Consider the following 17,862-nt stretch of genomic DNA (forward strand, 5'->3'; position numbering starts at 1 on the left):
CATATGATGAAGTGAAGACTATAATCGTTACGAATATTTATTTTCACGTGAATGTTTATATTATGTATATATATTAATTACTCATATGTCTCTTTTATCATGTAATATAAGATGTGTTAATAACAGTTACTATTATATTTCCATATTTAATTTACAGGATATCACAGGGGGAGTGGAAACGTCACCCAAAGGTTTTGTATCCTGTCCTGAGGAAAGGGCTAGCATGTTTTTAGTCTCATGTGGAATAGTTCATTCTGTATATCATTATTTTTATTATAAGTATGATTTTGCTATTGTATTTCCTTGGTGATTGAAAATGCTTTAAGAAGCTGTGTATGGGTGTCAAGGAGAAAAAGGGTGGGCTGTGATGGCTTTGTGATGGGTCGACCTAGTTAGGTTGAACTACATTTCTCAGAATTCCTTGCTAGTAAGTTTCTAGTTAGGGTAGTCTACAAGAGATATTCTTTTGTGCGAGTTGGAGGACAGAGAGGAAGCAGCAGCCACTTTGCAGCATATATACAACTTCTCAGAGTTATTCAATCAAGCGATAGTCTAGGGCCTGATGTGAAGGGATTCTGGAGATATATTTAAGGTTTCAATTTTCAGTTAACCAAAAGGGAGATTACCATAGGTGGGCCTGGCTTACTAATCAGGTGGTAGCCATCAAAGCAACTAGGTCTCTGAAAATCAGAGACTTACAGCACAATTGGGCCTGCAATTGCTCTCCCATCCCCCAGTATCTTTCTTCCCTTAGCATCCATCTGTGGACTTTAGACTTGCTTGCCAGAGGCCACAGTTGTGTGAGCCAATTCCCTTAATATCACTATCACTATATATTTGTGTGTCTGTGTGTAAAATATAGATTTTAAAAATATATATCCTACTGGTCTGCTTCTCGGGTTGAAGCTTGACTGATATAGATTAAAAGAGATTTAAGTAATATATGAACCCATTGTAATGTATTTATTTGGGTAGAGGTTTAACAAAATGTAAAAAATGTTATAAGACCATTGAGAAAATTTAAAGACCATTGAGAAATGTGAACACAGACCAGATATTTGATAATATTAAGGAGTTTTTGTCAATTATTTTCAATATAATAATGGTATTTTGAATTTTTTAAGGCCATAATGTTTTCAGAATAAAAATGTATTGATAGAATTTTCTTCAAAATTACTCTGAGAAAGAGGTTAAATTGAAACAAGATTGATCAGGAGTTTACAATATTGAAGGTGGGTATACAGTACCTGGGATCCATTATACTGTATTATCTCCTTTTGAATAAGAATTTTCCATTATAAGAATGGAAATTTAAGAAAAAAAAATTTTCTTAAAGCCTACAAATATTTGACCCTGAGAAGAAAAGGTTAAATAAAGGCAAATTATGCATTTACTAAAGTTTCTACCCCCACTACAGACATTAGGTAGACTTGTTATACCCAGTCTCTTTTTATCTCCTTCTATCACACAGACACATACACACACACATCCCTCTTCTTTCTATACCATATGCATAAAAACATCCATATGTAAAATGTAGGTTTTAATAAGTAAGCCCTATACATTCTCAATTATATGAAATGAAACATGGATAAAATAATTTAGAATTACATGAAGTCAATTAGACACTCCTGACCTACCATAGAAATGCTTACCTAGTGAAACCAAAAGATTAAACAGCAAGGCAGAATCTAGCAAGGTAGAGTATGGTAATGTATTTTTTTTAATATACAAGGATACCAATTTCTTCTTGTACTTATAAATACATGTAACATTATTATAACACAAATGGAACTTTTTATTATTTGACCTGTAATAAACAGTGGAAATAGCAGACTACATTAGAAAGAAGCCTTGACTAGAGCCGTTAAAACCTTGTCTGGAATTCAAGGACTGAGGCTTATTTGAACAGCAGGAAGTAAACACATAGGAATCTGAATAATCCATGATTCTGTTTGTGGGTCTGATGGTTTATCATTTGAAGATCTATTTCATTATATTTATAATGTCTCATTTATCATTTCTTCAATTCACTTCACCTTGGCACAGTAATGAAGAATCATCTGATCAAAATGATTGTTTCCACAGTAAAATGTGAAAAAATAAATTTTTAAATTCTATCCTACTACTTTCTACCTCTGTTCTTGAGCTTTGGCTTAGCTCTAGCTAAGAAAAGTATAGGTAGGGAATAAACATCATGAAGAATAGAGGATGTGGGGACATACTAATTTATTATACCACAATGTAATACAAGAGTGAACAATAATAAACATTTCTATTATTACATATTGGGAAATTGCCATATAAAAGAATCTGATGAACAAAAAATATTTTATGGTTTATAACTGGCAAGCTAAAACAAAAGTCAAGACTCTTGAGTAATATTAGGGTGACCATATAATTTACTGTTCAAATTGGGACACTTTTGAAGGTATTGATAATTGCTCTGGGCATATGGCCTAAGCCAGGACCAGACCAAATGGAGACTCAGGATAACTTTAGGCATTATCAGAATAAAGTATATGTAGATGAAGATATTTTATGGATGCAAGAGATAAATGATTTCAACTTAGTTGATATAACATATGAATACTAGTTAATTATAGCTTCTTTAATCTACTTTTGAAGTTTTTTTTCTTAATTTTTTCTCTATCTTTATCATTTTATCATCTTTATCATTCACTGTTTTTACCCCAGCAATTTTTCATATCCAAATGGTTTAAAAGCTGAAACTGTCACATTTTGAATTGTCATCCCAACAAAATATTTTTAACTATAGATTTCAACGAATGATTGCTTTCAAAATACAAAAACAGAGAATAAATATATCAAATACATTCTTTACAGTATCAAGATTGTTTTCCTTGGTATATCATTTTCCATTGTGCCTATGGTGCATATCATTTTCCATTGTGCCAACAGTGTATAATGTGTATCATTAACAGATTTAAAAATACATGTTAATGCATACAGTATTTACTTTGATGTTGACAATTTTCTTTTGTAAGATTCTATGGTCATAAGCATACTGAGATAGAAATTTGTTTTTAGATATGTAAAGAACACCTACCAACTCTCCCATTTTATAGATTAAGAAAATGAAACTCAGAGCAGGTAAATGAGTTATTCTAGGCCACAAAGTTAGTAGGTAGAAGAGTCACAACCAGATTATCAGTTCAAGGTTCTTTTTATTTTCAAGTTTTTATTTTGAAATAATTTAGACTTAAAGAAGAGTTCCAAAGATAAAAATTCCCCTATACCCCTCAGGCAGCTTCTCCTAATGTTTACCTTTTACATAACCATGTACCAATTATCACAAGTTTCTTTTCATTGCACTGTGTAAAGTGTTCAGATTTATTGTCTTTAAGGTAAGTGCCAAAAGATGTATTTCATAATATTTAGAAAAATGCTAGAAAACTCACTGATCTATTACAAACTAAGGAAATATACTCAGTGCCAAAGAATTTAGGATTCTTTCTAATATTAACATATCTCTTTATCTACTGGGATAGTAAGGCTTGGGAACTTTTTGGAATAATGCTAATAACACATTTATGTTTCCATATAAATTAGGGTGAGCTTTCATAGACTGTTTCATAAACATATTCACCAACAATGAATTTATGTGATTAAATACATAAACATAAAAACTGTTTGAATTTTTGAGAAGTTTAATAAATTTTTCTAAGAAGTGCAATCTTGGAAAAGATTTCTTATCAATATGTCTATTTATAGAACTTGTCATACAAACCCAAGATGTGAGATTAGGTTATAAACTCTTCTGGTATATATTTGCTCCTATTTTCTTTGTGCCACATAGGATGAAAAAATAATCAGAATATGTACATTGATTCTTCATGTCTATATCTTAAAAAATTAGAAATGTGTTTTTTAAAAAACAGAAAAAATTATTCTTACAATCAATAGTTACAATATTTGGATTGAGAAAGTTATAAAATCTTAATTTTTTTAGTACTTCAGGTTTTCCAAATTCTTTCATATTTATTTGATCTTTCCAACAATAGCTTGCAGTAACAGATTATTATTATTATAATTCTCATTTTCCTTTTTCATACAACTATGTTGATATTTGTAACAAACTGTTAATGCCCCACCCTTTTCTCCTTACCCTACCATTTCAGAACAGACTGGCCTGATTTTTCACAATGGTGGGGGATGTGTCCATAGCAGAGTGTTAATTCCCTAGCATTTCCAGCCTGTGTAGGGGCAGAATAGACCAGCTGTCAGAGAAAGTCGTCAGAAAAAGATGCAGCTCTGGCAATTGGAAGACTAGCCAGCATGCATGCATTGAATTAATGCACCCTAGGAAAAGAACGCCATCCATAACTGAAGGGAGTTGGTGCATATATACCTGAGTCTTCTCACACTTTGAGTGGGCTAATTCTGAAGTTACTGTTTTAAATGGTTTCTCAGGAATCCCAGTAAGATTAAGCTCTGCTCACAATGAAACTTGCTTGGTAATTCACCCTTCATTGCCTTCCTTCCATTCCCTGTCTCACTTCCCCAAATCCCTACTGTTTCCTGAAATCACTTTCTAAAATACACTATTTGCACTTTAATACTTAAGTCAGGATCTGATTTTGGTAGAACACAAACTCAGAAAAGTTTCCTAAAGCATAGGCTGAAGAGACACTCAAGTAGAGGGAGTATTATGTTCTATAGTTAATAGGACTCATTGTAGGAAAGGCAGGAGGAAGGAGACAAATGGGTTTAGGAATATTTGTGGACATCGACTATCTGTGTTTTCCCTAGAAAGCCAATCATTACTACTGAAAATAGATTACCTTATGTCCATGTTACTCTGACTAAAACTTAGGAAAGAAAAGAACCTCTACTGAAAGCCAATAAAGACCTGGGATTTTGTTCTTCAGATTAATATCATTTTTATCGGAGTTGCTTATGTTCATAACTCATCAACTAATTAAGTAAGGAAAAGCACACACATTCTCTTGTATCTTATGGTGTTAGAAAATATTAAATTTGCACTGCCAATTGCTTGGTTAATTAAAAAATATTTCTTTTCAGAGAATTAAAAGGTCAAATATTTCTATTATATTTTTTAAAAAGTTCATTCAAACGTTTATTTGTATCATAAGAGGTATAGCATACTATAAACTGGGAGTTGCTTTTTAAAAATTTTTTCAGTTTTATTAGCTGGTAAAAATGCAGAATAAGACTTAAAACGTTTATGTCTATTTAATCAGAATGATAGAGGTACACACAGTGTGAAATGGAGTATGCTTTTTTAAAAAACAATAAAACATAATAGGGAATGGAGAATAAAATGTACTCTCTGATAACCTTCATTGACCAAATCAGATCATAGCTAACTGACCCTTTGATGTCTGACCAGGTCTTAGGATAGTCTTTGAAATTCCTGGCATATCAGAGTTAAATAAATTATTGGTAAGCATGCTCTCCACATTTAAAATCATACCTTCTACTCCTAGGCCCCATGGAGTAGTAGATAGTATTTAAATATTAAGTCTGAAGAAGGAAATAAGAGAAGGGTCAAATAAATAAGAATGCAGTGACATGACTCTCAGGAAGCTTATGTCTCAGTAAGGCAATTTAACTTAGAAAGCTCATTTTCAATTTAACATACATGGCAATGACAGATATTTTCTAAAATATTTTAGAAATATTTTATTTATTTTTAGAAATTTGTTAACAAGAGTTTCCATTTTTCAGGCTTTCCCCAATTCAAAACTACATTATGCTGAATACTTTGTCCAAGCTTTAATACAATATAGCTTTGAGCTATCTTCATTTTTGAATTATCTTTGTCCCCTCTCTTTTACTGTTTTAAAACAATCTAGTAGCAAATCCCAGCCCTTTTCTAATTTTTCATTTGAAAACATCCTTGCATATTTTTGGTACACTTCACAGAATACTTTGATTACACAATGTCTACCATCAGCTTTTTCTATCTTGACTACCACATACTTATTCCAAACCCTGATTTTCTTTCATCACAGCTCCCTTGTGTTTTTTTTTAATCCAATTCCGTGTATAAATCCTCTTTATTTTGGTCATGAAGGCCATATCATGGTTTCCTATTACATCATATATCAGATAAAAATTCTGGACTTTTTAAAGGTTCACAGACTTTTACCAATATGTACTAACTTACCTGCTTTCCCTTTCTTTGAGGTCTCAGCATACCTTCTTCTCTGATTTGAAGCAAAGTGTTTTTCATACTCCAGATGAACTTTTATTCCTAAACTAAATGTTATTTTTTTTCCTTGTTCAGTGGACTATAATCTATCTTTCATCATTTAAAAAGCACCAGAAATCCCAATACCTCCTAGATGTTCCTTGCAATAAAGGACGCGATGAGAAGGGTTAGTATGCTTTTCCAATCCCTTCTCTGTCAGGAATTAAATTTTATTCTATTCTCTTTGGTTATTGCCTCAGATATGCAGGTATCCTTGGTTAGAATATCATGGAATTACAGTGAAGTTCTTTATTATGCTAGCTTTTACTGAAACCATCATTCAGGTTGAAGTGCTATAGTGAAAAGTACAAGGAAGAAGCATCTTTGTTCTAGAAATCTAGCGAATATGTTTATACCTTTCCACATCTTACAACACATTTCACATCCTACAATACATTATCTCATTTGACCCTAAGACTTATGGGAAGTAGAGTTTCAGTCCCTGTTTTAAGTGCGAAGGAACTGAAGCTCTAGTGTACTGCAATATTCAAGAGGACAGACTTTGGAATCAGGAAGACCTGAGTTTGAATTATTGAGACGATATTTATACCTATGTGACTTTGAATTATTAATATCTCTAAACCTAAACTGCCTCATAAAATAGGGGCCGTAATAACTGTATGATATACTACACGTAAAGAGCATCACATGTAAAATGGATTGCTTGTCACACGGTAAGCACTTAATAAATAGCCAACATGTTAAAGGATTTGCCCAAGACACTTTCAGAACATGACTGCAAGGACTTGAAACCAAGATTTCAGGCTCCAAAGCCCATGTTTTTCCACTATCCCTAATTCCTAGCACACTGATTAATTAAACAACTAACTTGGTAGATGACCTTGAGCGAAATACTTCACTGAGTCAGTTTACTGATCTGTAAACTGAGTCTTTTCAGACTTTCAGAGTCTATCGTTGGCTGTTATTTTTTTTCTGTAGCGTTGTACACTTGAGGTTCAGACTCCCTATATATCCAAGATCTGTATAATCGTGAGCCGTGCACATTGCAACTAGTTTTATTCCTATATTCATACTTTCTTCAATAATTAGTTTTGTGTACACTCACTCAGCTGTTGCCTGTCTTTAATCTGCCTATCAGCGCCTCGTGAAGGGAAGACCCATATACCTAGCTTTATGTATTTATATCCTGGCTTGTTCCCGAAAGGATTAAAGGCAGCGAGTGACACTACAAGTTCCCTAACGATGTTAGTGCCACTAAAAAATACTCTTTTGATGAAACAACCCGTAGAAAACCGCCGATGAGTTGAGATGCTGTCTTTTACCTAACTCTTTAAAAAATAAAAACTAATGTACCTAGCTAGAAGTCCTGGAAGCATAAAGTTAAGGTTCCTCCTCCAGCCTTGACGCTGTCTCACCCGTTGTCAACGGCCACTCGAATGCCCTTCTCAGACTAGTCACAACTGTCGCCGCTCCAGCCCCGGCTTGACCGAGATCCCACCCCGCCCCTTCATTCCCTCTCATACCTAAGTTTCCTGATTGGGAAGGGGCCTGAAGAACCTTTCTCATATTCCCATTTTATTGGCTGGCACGGCTGTCAGTAATCTCTGCTTCCCGCCTTCTAGCCTAGCGCGTTTCTTAGACCCCTTGGTTTCTGCGACAAGCCGCTTGAGTTTGCCTGAGCCGTGTTGCCGGGGACCCGAGACCTTTCACCCCTCCCTACCCACAGGAGCGCCTCAGCCCCCGTCCCCGCCCCCGTCGCCGGCGCGCGCCCCCGGGTACGCGCTTAGCCCGCGCTCACACACGCACGCGCATACACACTCATATACACACGCGCGCGCGCGCGCACACACACACACACACACACCCTCCCCCGCCTCCGGCGGGGCCCCCTCCGCCCCCGCAGGCTGAGGTATCAGCGCTGGGAGGCGGCAGCTGCGGCGGCGGCGCTGCTGAGAGGCAGGGACCCGAGCGCGAAGTGTGTGGGAGTCTACGAACTCAACCCCTCTCTACCCTCCCCTCGCAGCCATCCCCCTCCCTCCCCGCCAGCCCCCCCTACAAGCGGGAGAAATAATGAGCGAGACCGGGCGGCAGCAGCAGCATCGCCGAGCAGCCCAGGCAACGGCAGAACCGCTCCGGCAGCAGCGGCGGCGGCAGCACCAGCGGCGGGAGCGAGCGCAGCGCTAGCGCGGCGCGGGGATTGCCGCGCTCCTTCCCGGCTCCTGCCCTCCTCCGCCGCTCGCTCCTCTCTCCGCATCCACCTCCTTCCCCTCCTCCTGCTCATTCACTCTTTCCCTCACTCTCCCCTCCTCCTCGGCTTCTCCCCGCGCCCCGCCAGCCCTCGCGCTCTCCCACTCCCTCTGCCCGTCCTCCCCGCTCCCCTCCTCCCGCTCATTCACTCGCCCCTCTCCCTTCACTCTCTCCCCCTCTCTCCTTTCTTCTCCTTCTTTCACCCTCCGTCTCTCACACCCCCTCCATTCCCCTGTCTCCTTTCTGACACTGCACTGCAGCTGCTCCTCAGCCCTGCCCCCTCCCCAGTGAGAACAAACCAGCAACATTGCTTTTTTTTCCTAAAGAGATTTCTATTGATCCGATTAAAAAAAAAAAAAAAAAAAAAACCAACAACAACAACCTTAAGAAACCCCAAACGCAAAAAAAAAAAGAAAAAAAGCCAAAACAAAAGGGAGAACCTTCTCCCCGTAGCAGCGGCAGGAACTGCAAACATGATGGCGGCAGCTCCCATCCAGCAGAACGGGACCCACACTGGGGTTCCCATAGACCTGGACCCGCCGGACTCGCGGAAAAGGCCGCTGGAAGCCCCCCCTGAAGCCGGCAGCACCAAGAGGACCAATACGGGCGGTGGGTATCGCTTCCACCTCCCAGCTGGCCCCATCCCCCGCCGCCCGCCCCTACCTCCCTCCCTCCCGCCGGCCTCCCTCCCTCCCGCGGCCCGGACACCTCCAGCCCGAACCCGGCGGCTCCCGCGCCCCTGCCCCGCGCCCCCTCCCCTGCACCTGCCCCGCACCTCGCCGTCCCGGACACATTTCCATTTCTCTGTTTATCATTCATCAAAATGGCGACCGGTTTTTCGGAATAGACCTATCTTTCCATTTAATCGGTCGAAAGACTGACCATTTAAATATCCTAGACCTGGGCAAGGGGGTCCGTTAAAGAGGAGGAGGATGACCCCCGAGTGAGGTGATGGCCGCCCGAAGATGCGCGCTGCATTTAACAGTCTGATAAAATAAATAAATAAATGGCACTTGGGTAGCGGATAGCAAATGATTGGGGCACAGGAGAGTTTTTCTCTCTTCATCTCCTTGCTTTGGGCCACAAGTAGTATGCAAAATCTTGATGAGTGCATGCTCTTACCGCACTTATATTGTCGTTGCAAATATCTCATTGATTTGTCTTCAGAGGTGTGCATACGAGGGTGGGGGTGTCTGGTACTGTGACTTGTTAGTTTAACATCCTGCGCTTCCTGGGAAGATGAGTTATAACGGGACCGGTATCGCTTCTTCATTTGCACTGGAGTCATCTTAACAATGCACCCAATGCATCGAGGCAGAGGTGAATTTATCTACAGCATGTACATTAGAGACGGATGGGAGTCTTGCGAATGGCACACCCGCAAAATTTGGAACGTTTATTCACACGAGGAAGCTGGATTTACCGGGGTGTTTCCTATTTAAGACTTGATCAGTTTGTCGGAAATTAAAGTTTATGGAGTTGGCTTTATTTTCTAAAACATTTCATTTCACTCTTTCTTGGGTCATCCACCCCCTCCGCTTTAAAAATTGTGGCTGTTTTGGAGTAACATAATCTGTTTGGTCACTTTTAAGTGTATTTGATATAAATGACTCCTAAGCTTTTTAGTATTGGCAGAATTCTTCTTAACGTCCTTTAACTAATGAGCTTAAACGAGATCATGGTAGACTAAGAAGTGCTAAAGAAATACACCAGGATTAGTTAGATTTGCCAGTTCACATCACTTTGAGTTATTTCCTGGCAGTTATTGCAGGCTTGGAATACACCCTACAGTTTGGGTGGATTATTTGGTGGGAGAAGTGTTTGTTTTGTATACTTTAAGTAGAATATAGGCAATGGCTAATTGTAGTCCTTAGATGTTTGCTAATGTCAAACAAATATAGCTCATCACTATTTACAGTCCTTTTACTTATTTATTTTGCAATATGTTAAGCGAAGGTTTGTCATCATATAAATCTCTGAAGTTCTGTTAAAGGGTCAGTTCATTTCATTTTACCATAGTAACCACAGATAGAATTGGAAGACTTCCATGTTTGGAATAACAACTGGAATTTAGTCATCAGTTTCTACAGTGCTGCAAAATGATAGAACATGTTTAGTTTTTAATTCCAAGTTTGAAAGTATAAATCCTACAAAATGGGAAACATTTTGTACCTATTTATTTTTCATTGTAATTGGTTTATTTTTGTTCTTTAAAAAAATTTAACCCCATATTTCCTGCAGCTATATGCCCAATGTTTTAATTGCTGTTTTTCCCTCTTGAGGGTGGAGAGGGGATACAAAGTTTAAAATTATCATGTTAACCAAGTATATTTCTTTGCATTTTTCAGAAGACGGCCAGTATTTTCTAAAGGTTCTCATACCTAGTTATGCTGCTGGATCTATAATTGGGAAGGGAGGACAGACAATTGTTCAGTTGCAAAAAGAAACTGGAGCCACCATCAAGCTGTCTAAGTCCAAAGATTTTTACCCAGGTAGGTGCAATGGTGAAGGGATTGTTTGATAAATCCCCAAGGAAAGAAAGAGAAGATCTACCTGTGCTGTATGTTGTATGGAAAGAAATTCTTAATAGTATAAACTTTATTTATCTATTGTATTTGTGGAAAATTTTAAAGTATATTTCTACTGTTGGTGTTATGTTTTGTTTCAATAATTGATATACTGTGTCTGATTTAGAATAATTACGAGATGAATCTTTTGGGTATTTCTAAATACTTCTTTCTAATTAGGAAGAAACTCTAAAATTTAAAGATAGAAACATGGACAGCTGGCATCAGGAAATAGGGTTCTTTTGAAGTTTTCAGACATCATTGTAATGACAATTAGTCTAGAGTGAATTCAGAAGAGGGGGTAGGAAGGCTTCTTAAAGAATGGACCATTTACTTCTAAATCCATTATGTACCTCTTTCTGCTTCACTGCTTTGTTTGTTGGCCCTGGAGTGAAGTAAAGAGGACAAGTGCTGCCTCTTCAGATTTTTAAAATACTGCGTTTTTAATGTAATTGTGACAAGGAAATATATTATTATGTAAGAAGGAAAGTAATACTTCAAAATTTGTTATGAAGAGCTGTATTCGATTAAAATATGTTAACAGTTGTGTGGTACTATAACCTACTGGAAAATGACAAGTTTCCTAGGTGGTATAATTTTTTTTTTTTTTACTTTTCAGTGTGTGTTTTTTATTTCAAGTGTCATATAGTTCTGCGTGTTTTATCTTTTTCTTTTTTATCATTTTGCTACTCAGTATGTGGGTTTTAAGTTTAACTGGAAAATCTGCATAATTGAATAGTGTATCTCTTAGGTAAAACATGAACTGATTTGCTTTTACCCAGGTGTAGCTTCTGCCTTTTTTTTTTTTATTAGTTTGCTTTATGGCCATAAAAAATATTTATTCAGTGCTGAGGGGACTGATACTGCTTTTTTTTTTTTTTTTCCTGGTAGAAAAGAAGAGCTTATTTACTTTCAATGATGTAATTTCAGTAAGAGTTCTTTAACAGAGGATTTCTTTTTCATAGCCAATTGATTGGTGGTGGAAAATGGACCATTATGCTAGAGAAAGTTTTAGAATGGTTGACAATATCATTTAGTTATATAAGATAAATGTAGTATATTTGGTAAACACTACAAATATTAAACTAAAATGTAATTTATTAGATATTCTGTCCTTCGAAAGTTTGCTCCTGTGAGTGTAGTTTTGTAGATGGCTTTCCTTGTCTCTGAAACTTTCCTTATGCATTAAGAAAGTTTACTAACATATTCACATTTGTATGTTTAAAAGATATATTATGATAAAAAAATCAATGTGGAATTGTGAAAACCTTAGTACAAATAAAAGCACTCAAAAGAGCTTGATTGCAGAATTAATAACGTGATAGTTCTAGGAAAAGAGCTGCAATGGTAAATTAAATTCACTGTCAATAGATGAAAATGAAATAGCTTTTTTGCATTAAACATGAGGTGGTATCAGATGTGCAGGGATGTTACAGAAAATTGGTGTTTATCAAGGATATTCTAAATAGTAAATTAAATGCCTTTTCATTTGAATATAGTTTATTTTCAGTGGGTTGGAAAGGGTGCACCGAGAATTAGATCTTTTGTTTTTAGTCCACTTAGTTATGCGTATTTTTCTTATTACATTGAAATTGCTTATTTTATTTATAGTTCTGAGACACGTTATTCATACAGAGCAAGAATATCCGTTGGAAAAAAATGGAAAACTGGAATGCGTTGAACAAAATTTTGTGTGTGTAGTGACGTAACCTATCAAATGCGATTTGAAATGTCTGGATAAAAGAAGGCATATACTCTCTGCCTGTAACAGGTGGAAACCAAGCACACACTGGAATCAATTTTAAGGATAAAATAAAGCCTTGTAATTAATAAGAAGCTGTATTAATTCTGAACACTTTTTATTTAAATGTGATATTAACTAGGTTATTACCTGTTCAGACAGATACATCTCTCTTCTTCTGATAGACTTCAATTCTAATAGTCTTTCTGTTCACACTTGACAACAGCCTGTGGAATTATCTGAGGTCCTGGTATTCTTCAATATAACAGCCTCTGAGCTACTTTCAACTTCTCGTACTCAGATATATTTAAGGGATACTTACCTGCTCATCTCAGACAAAGTAAATTATAAAACTATGATTTATATCGCCGTGTTACAAGTACTTTCTTGTAGGATTATGCAATAATTTATTTGGAAGCCCATTTTTGTGTTTCATATATGTATTTATGACTCCTACTTGATTAGAATGAATATGCCTGATGTTTATTTCATGAAGAATTTTTCTGTTTCTCATTTGGTAAGACAGTGTATTTGGGGGAAAAGTGTACTTTAGTTGTATAACCTAATGGGTTTTCTCAAATCACCTAAGTTTTGAAACAGAATGTAATTGTGTTCAGAAGGTTTAGTTAAAATACTGATGTATCTAAGACAGATTTTCTTTAGGATATATAATGCAGGGTACAGACACACTTTGGGGATATTTTAACAAATTTCAACTCAAATGTATGTCCATTGTTTTTATTGTAGCCAATATAGTCTACTCATATTTATCATATTTGTGCGTTTTTGGATTTTTTGTTTGTTTGTTTTTTGCTCAGCTTGGGTCTTTAAAATATCTTAAGCAACCTTGCTTTTTTGAGTAATTTTTGATACTTATGGTTGAAATCAAGAAAATATTTTATGCACATTAATTGGTATGATTTAGAATTTGTAGAACTGTATATTGTATTGTGTATTTCAGCATGTCATAATAAATAAAATAATTTTGGGAAATTGTATGATGAGGATTGTAAAGTGCATTTTTAAATTACTGTAATCAGAAAGAAAAGATCTACAAGTAGACATGCTTTATTTTTTACTGTGCTTTGTAATTCATTTATCTTTTTAAAAATCTAAATCTTACAGAATAATACTTATTACCTGTGATTTATGAATATATCTTTTTTTCTTACTTGATTAAGCCAGCTTATTTATTTATGTATCTTTTTTATAAATAGGTTACCTAAAGTTGTTGCCTTGTAGTAAAAAAACAGCTTTCTCATTTTGGAGAATATATTACTGAATGCATTTTCAGAATGGCGATAGTGTTCTCTTATTCTTTTATTTGGCATCTGAAGATGTATTTAGTTTTGTTAATAAATAGATTGATTTTTTATTAAAAGTAATGCATGGCTCAGGTAGATAATCCAAAAAACTTATTGAATATGTATTGGTTAGGAATAGTAAAGGATTTATAAAATATATTTTTTCATATGTGCCTTAGATTTTAGAATTCATAATGTACCTATTGTTATTCCATTGTATGACAGTAGAGATATTCATTATATCAATCAAACAAAAATACTTCACTGTAATCTTAGCATATATTAGTCTCTATCTTACACTGTTTTCATATTTATGGTTAGAAAACTGGATCACATTTGATGTGAAGTATTTCCTTTTATGGTCCTTAAGTTAAAATTCGAATTTATATTCCTAGATTTATCGTAATCTTAGCATTGTCCAACTTAGGTGATGTTTTTTGTTTTGTTTTTTTAAATCACAAGCCATTTATATGTTAAAATTTTAAAGCTCATGAAAAAGCAGACTGTGACTGAATTTTTCTTTTAGTGAAGGAAATACCCAATACTACCTTAATTTTGACCTGGGAAGAATTCAATGGCCAATTTAACCTCTAGGATCGGAACTGTATAGCATAAGAATGATCATTTTTTGGAAATCAGATGAGTTGATAAAGTTTTAAAATAGATCACTTCTTTTGTTTACATTGTTGAAGGAAGAGTATTATGATATTGGTAGTATAACGGGAATATTTTAGTTACAGCTATTAAAAGTTGCAGTCTAAACACTTTGATCTAGATGCAAAGCACCTTAGAAATTTATTGATACATATTTCAAGGCAAAATTAGTAGGTAAATAGAGTTGTAAAAAGGAAAAATAAAGTAGCGTAATTTCTAGGATTGTTGAGTTTAATATGATGGTTATCATTACACTATGCTATATCTTTGATTTTAGTGTGATCAAAGAGTTTCTGACACATAATGTGTTTTTCTTTAAATCTTAAACTTGTAATATTTGTCATATTACCTGTTTTGTGGGTTACTTTATATTTTGTCTCTCTATACCCTTAGTTGGAGGAGGAACCATAATCTTTCACTTAGACATTAATGTCTCCGAAAATTTGCTGTATATTTAATATTTTGTTTCTCATTTTAAGCAATAGAAAATCTTAACATATGAAGGAATGTTACTGGCATAGCACAATATATGTTAAAATTGTAGAGTCCAAAAGATACAATTTTGATACTTAATCATGTAAGCAAATATTTTGTAGCATGGGATTTTTAGAAAAATTGAATTAGCATTAGAATTCTTAGGTATTCAATTTATTTGATTCTTTTTTATTTCATTCTGATGTTATGTCTTCTATCACTGATTTAGTAAGTTGTGGAACATCATTTACACTGTTGGTGTTTTCATGAATTATAATGTATAATGTCACTTTGATATTTGCTATTTGAAGCCTTCTGGATTTTAGAAAAATAGCTCATTTAAATTTGTGACGTTGTAAGGAAATCCATTACATCTAACAATATCGCCTTACAAATATCATCCCCAAAAGATTTCAGGACTAGTTTAGAAATAGTGAACACAATTGGTGAAATAGTTCAGTATTTATGTATGGAAGATGTTTTGTCTAATATACAAGAGGAAGAACAATCTGCGTCTTGGGAACTCTAAGGAGTATGTGGTATCACTAAAAACCTGACCAATAAACCACCCATCTTGAAAACTTGTCTATTTTTTAGCTATTTTGTTCTGTTTTGCTTTGCTCTGGCTTAAGAGAATTTTTAAGCTTTTCAATAACACGAATAACACTACTGAACACAATTATGCCACTTGTTACCTAAAATTCAGTACCTAATAAACTATTTTTTAACCATAGAATTTAGTCTTGGTTGTTTTCAGTTGAGCAGAGTTGTTTTAAGCCACTTTTATGAGCAAGTGCAGCTTTTCAAAATAAAATTGGGGGGACAAGGGTGGGAGATTTGTGCTTGATTGCCATCTCGTTTCCATCTTTGGATACATCTCTAGCATAAAGTTAAACAACATCTGCAGAGATCTGACTGACAAACATCTCTCTGGGACTCATCATTGCAGCCCGCAGCAGGTGCATTCAGCTTGCAGTCCTTTCCAAAAAGAGGTTAGTTTGTTCTAACATTTATCAGTAGACCAGTGGGAGCAAGTGACTAGAGAGAAGAGGTTGGTTGTCACTTGTCCAGTACTGGAATAGTACAGGTAATTGGACTGGACTGGTGGGAACCACAGCAGTTGTGTGTCTCACATTGCACTGCAGCTGCTGTGGAGCTTAATTAACCTGACCCTCAGAGACTGAAGTGTCATGGTATAAAACACAACATGCAAGAAATGCAGCAGTACTTTTCAGTACTTCCTAATGCTTGGGTTGGTGAAATTTCCATTTTCTTCATCTTGTTCTTAAAAGATGGCATCATCGGCTTTCCACTTTTTTATATGGAGATATTTAAATCTAAAATGATTTCTATGAATGTGATAGAACCCGCAAAAAAAAAAAAAAAAAAAAGAGAGAGAGATGTTGTATAGAAGTAGGAAAAAACCAAACAAGTCGGAAGTATTTAAATTTCCCTGTTCCACAAGTACATTTTCAAATCAGGAGTGAGCAAAAATAAGTGGAGGTACATTGTAATTTTTTTATTAGTATTATCTTAGCTTAACATTTGTTTATTCTTATAGGAGAAATAACCCATGTAAAATTAAGTTGTATCTTTTTAGCATGTTAGAGGCTTTAGCAAGCAAACTCTGCCCAGTGCTTTGAAGTGTTTCAACAAATAAGACAGGTATAGCATAAAAACTCTAAAAAACTCAATCTGTCATTTATTTCTCTTATTTTAAATTTCTTAATCTATTGGAAGACTGACTTCAGAATGCTTCCAAGACATACATAGAAGTTTCTTGTCTTCTAATAGTGTTTCTACTTATTGTAGGGGTCTTATCACATTGCTGTTTTATTAATTGCCCTTGAAAGGAAACTAATTCCTAAGGTAAAAAATGTCTTTAAATTAAATCTGGTAAATTGCTATACTATTTTAAAACAATTCTGATTTAAAAATATCATTTGGAATCTTGTGAAGGAGTTTTGTAGTTTTGACTTTTCTATTAGTTTTACTAATTTGAATTTTTTGGTCTTTATTGAATATAACCTGTCAATTACCAAAGAGTACTTAAGTTTTGGAGTTTGTACAGATTTTTTTGTAACCTATATGCTTTTCTTGAAAGAATTTTTACCAGTATTGCCAGTAACTATTTGATTCTGAAGTTACTGTTTGCAAGAAGTCTGTTAAAGTTTATTTTAATTAAATTATGAATAGTTAATAATTTATAATTATAGTACTCATGGGAAATAAGATTAAAATAAACATCTCTAGAAGTTAAGAGAATCATTCCCACACTCTTAAACATTTTTCATTTTTGACACCTTGGATAATTGTTTTCTTATCAATATAGAGATGATTCTTTAAAATTTCACATATATACGGTATCATCATTTTTAAATTTTTGATAAAGAAGATAATTGAATATAAACATTTAGGACTACAAAGTACAAAAAAGGAATATTATTTACACTGACAAAGTTTTTGAGATATTTTCAATATTCCCTGACTTTCAAGCTACTATATGGATATCCTTTTCCATAACAAAACTTGATCATGAAAACACATCATAGCTACACTCCATCATTGATCTTTTGCTGCTTCCTGCAGGGCCTGTCATAGATAGCATCGTTGACAGGACCAGATGAAAAATGAAATCAGTATCTTGAGTTTTTTAACAGCAAAATGATTCAGGTA

General features: G+C 35.2%; 1 protein-coding gene and 1 long non-coding RNA gene across 5 annotated transcripts in view; one reads left to right on the forward strand and one right to left on the reverse strand.

Moving 5' to 3' along the window:
- The window catches only part of LOC118003273, a 62,691-nt gene extending 55,234 nt beyond the window's left edge, over positions 1–7,457 (reverse strand). The window contains exon 1 of the long non-coding RNA XR_004677299.1: positions 6,155–7,457. This is a non-coding gene — a long non-coding RNA (uncharacterized LOC118003273). The remainder of the gene's footprint in view (positions 1–6,154) is intronic.
- Positions 7,458–8,822: 1,365 nt separating this feature from the next.
- NOVA1 (NOVA alternative splicing regulator 1) overlaps positions 8,823–17,862 on the forward strand; it is a 150,298-nt gene continuing 141,258 nt past the window's right edge. Inside the window, exons 1-2 of one of the 4 annotated variants that reach the window (XM_034994498.1) lie at positions 8,823–9,055; positions 10,795–10,938. In XM_034994498.1, coding sequence (XP_034850389.1) covers positions 8,920–9,055; positions 10,795–10,938 — 280 coding nt within the window. In that variant the 5' untranslated portion in view covers positions 8,823–8,919. Of the gene's footprint in view, positions 9,056–10,579; positions 10,635–10,794; positions 10,939–17,348; positions 17,860–17,862 lie in introns of those variants that run through there. The other 3 variants (XM_034994501.1, XM_034994499.1, XM_034994502.1) reach the window with 3 other exon arrangements.

This window comes from Mirounga leonina, unplaced genomic scaffold (assembly GCF_011800145.1).
Source record: "Mirounga leonina isolate KUSES-001 unplaced genomic scaffold, KU_Mleo_1.0 Mir_91, whole genome shotgun sequence".
Classification (NCBI taxonomy): domain Eukaryota; kingdom Metazoa; phylum Chordata; class Mammalia; order Carnivora; family Phocidae; genus Mirounga; species Mirounga leonina.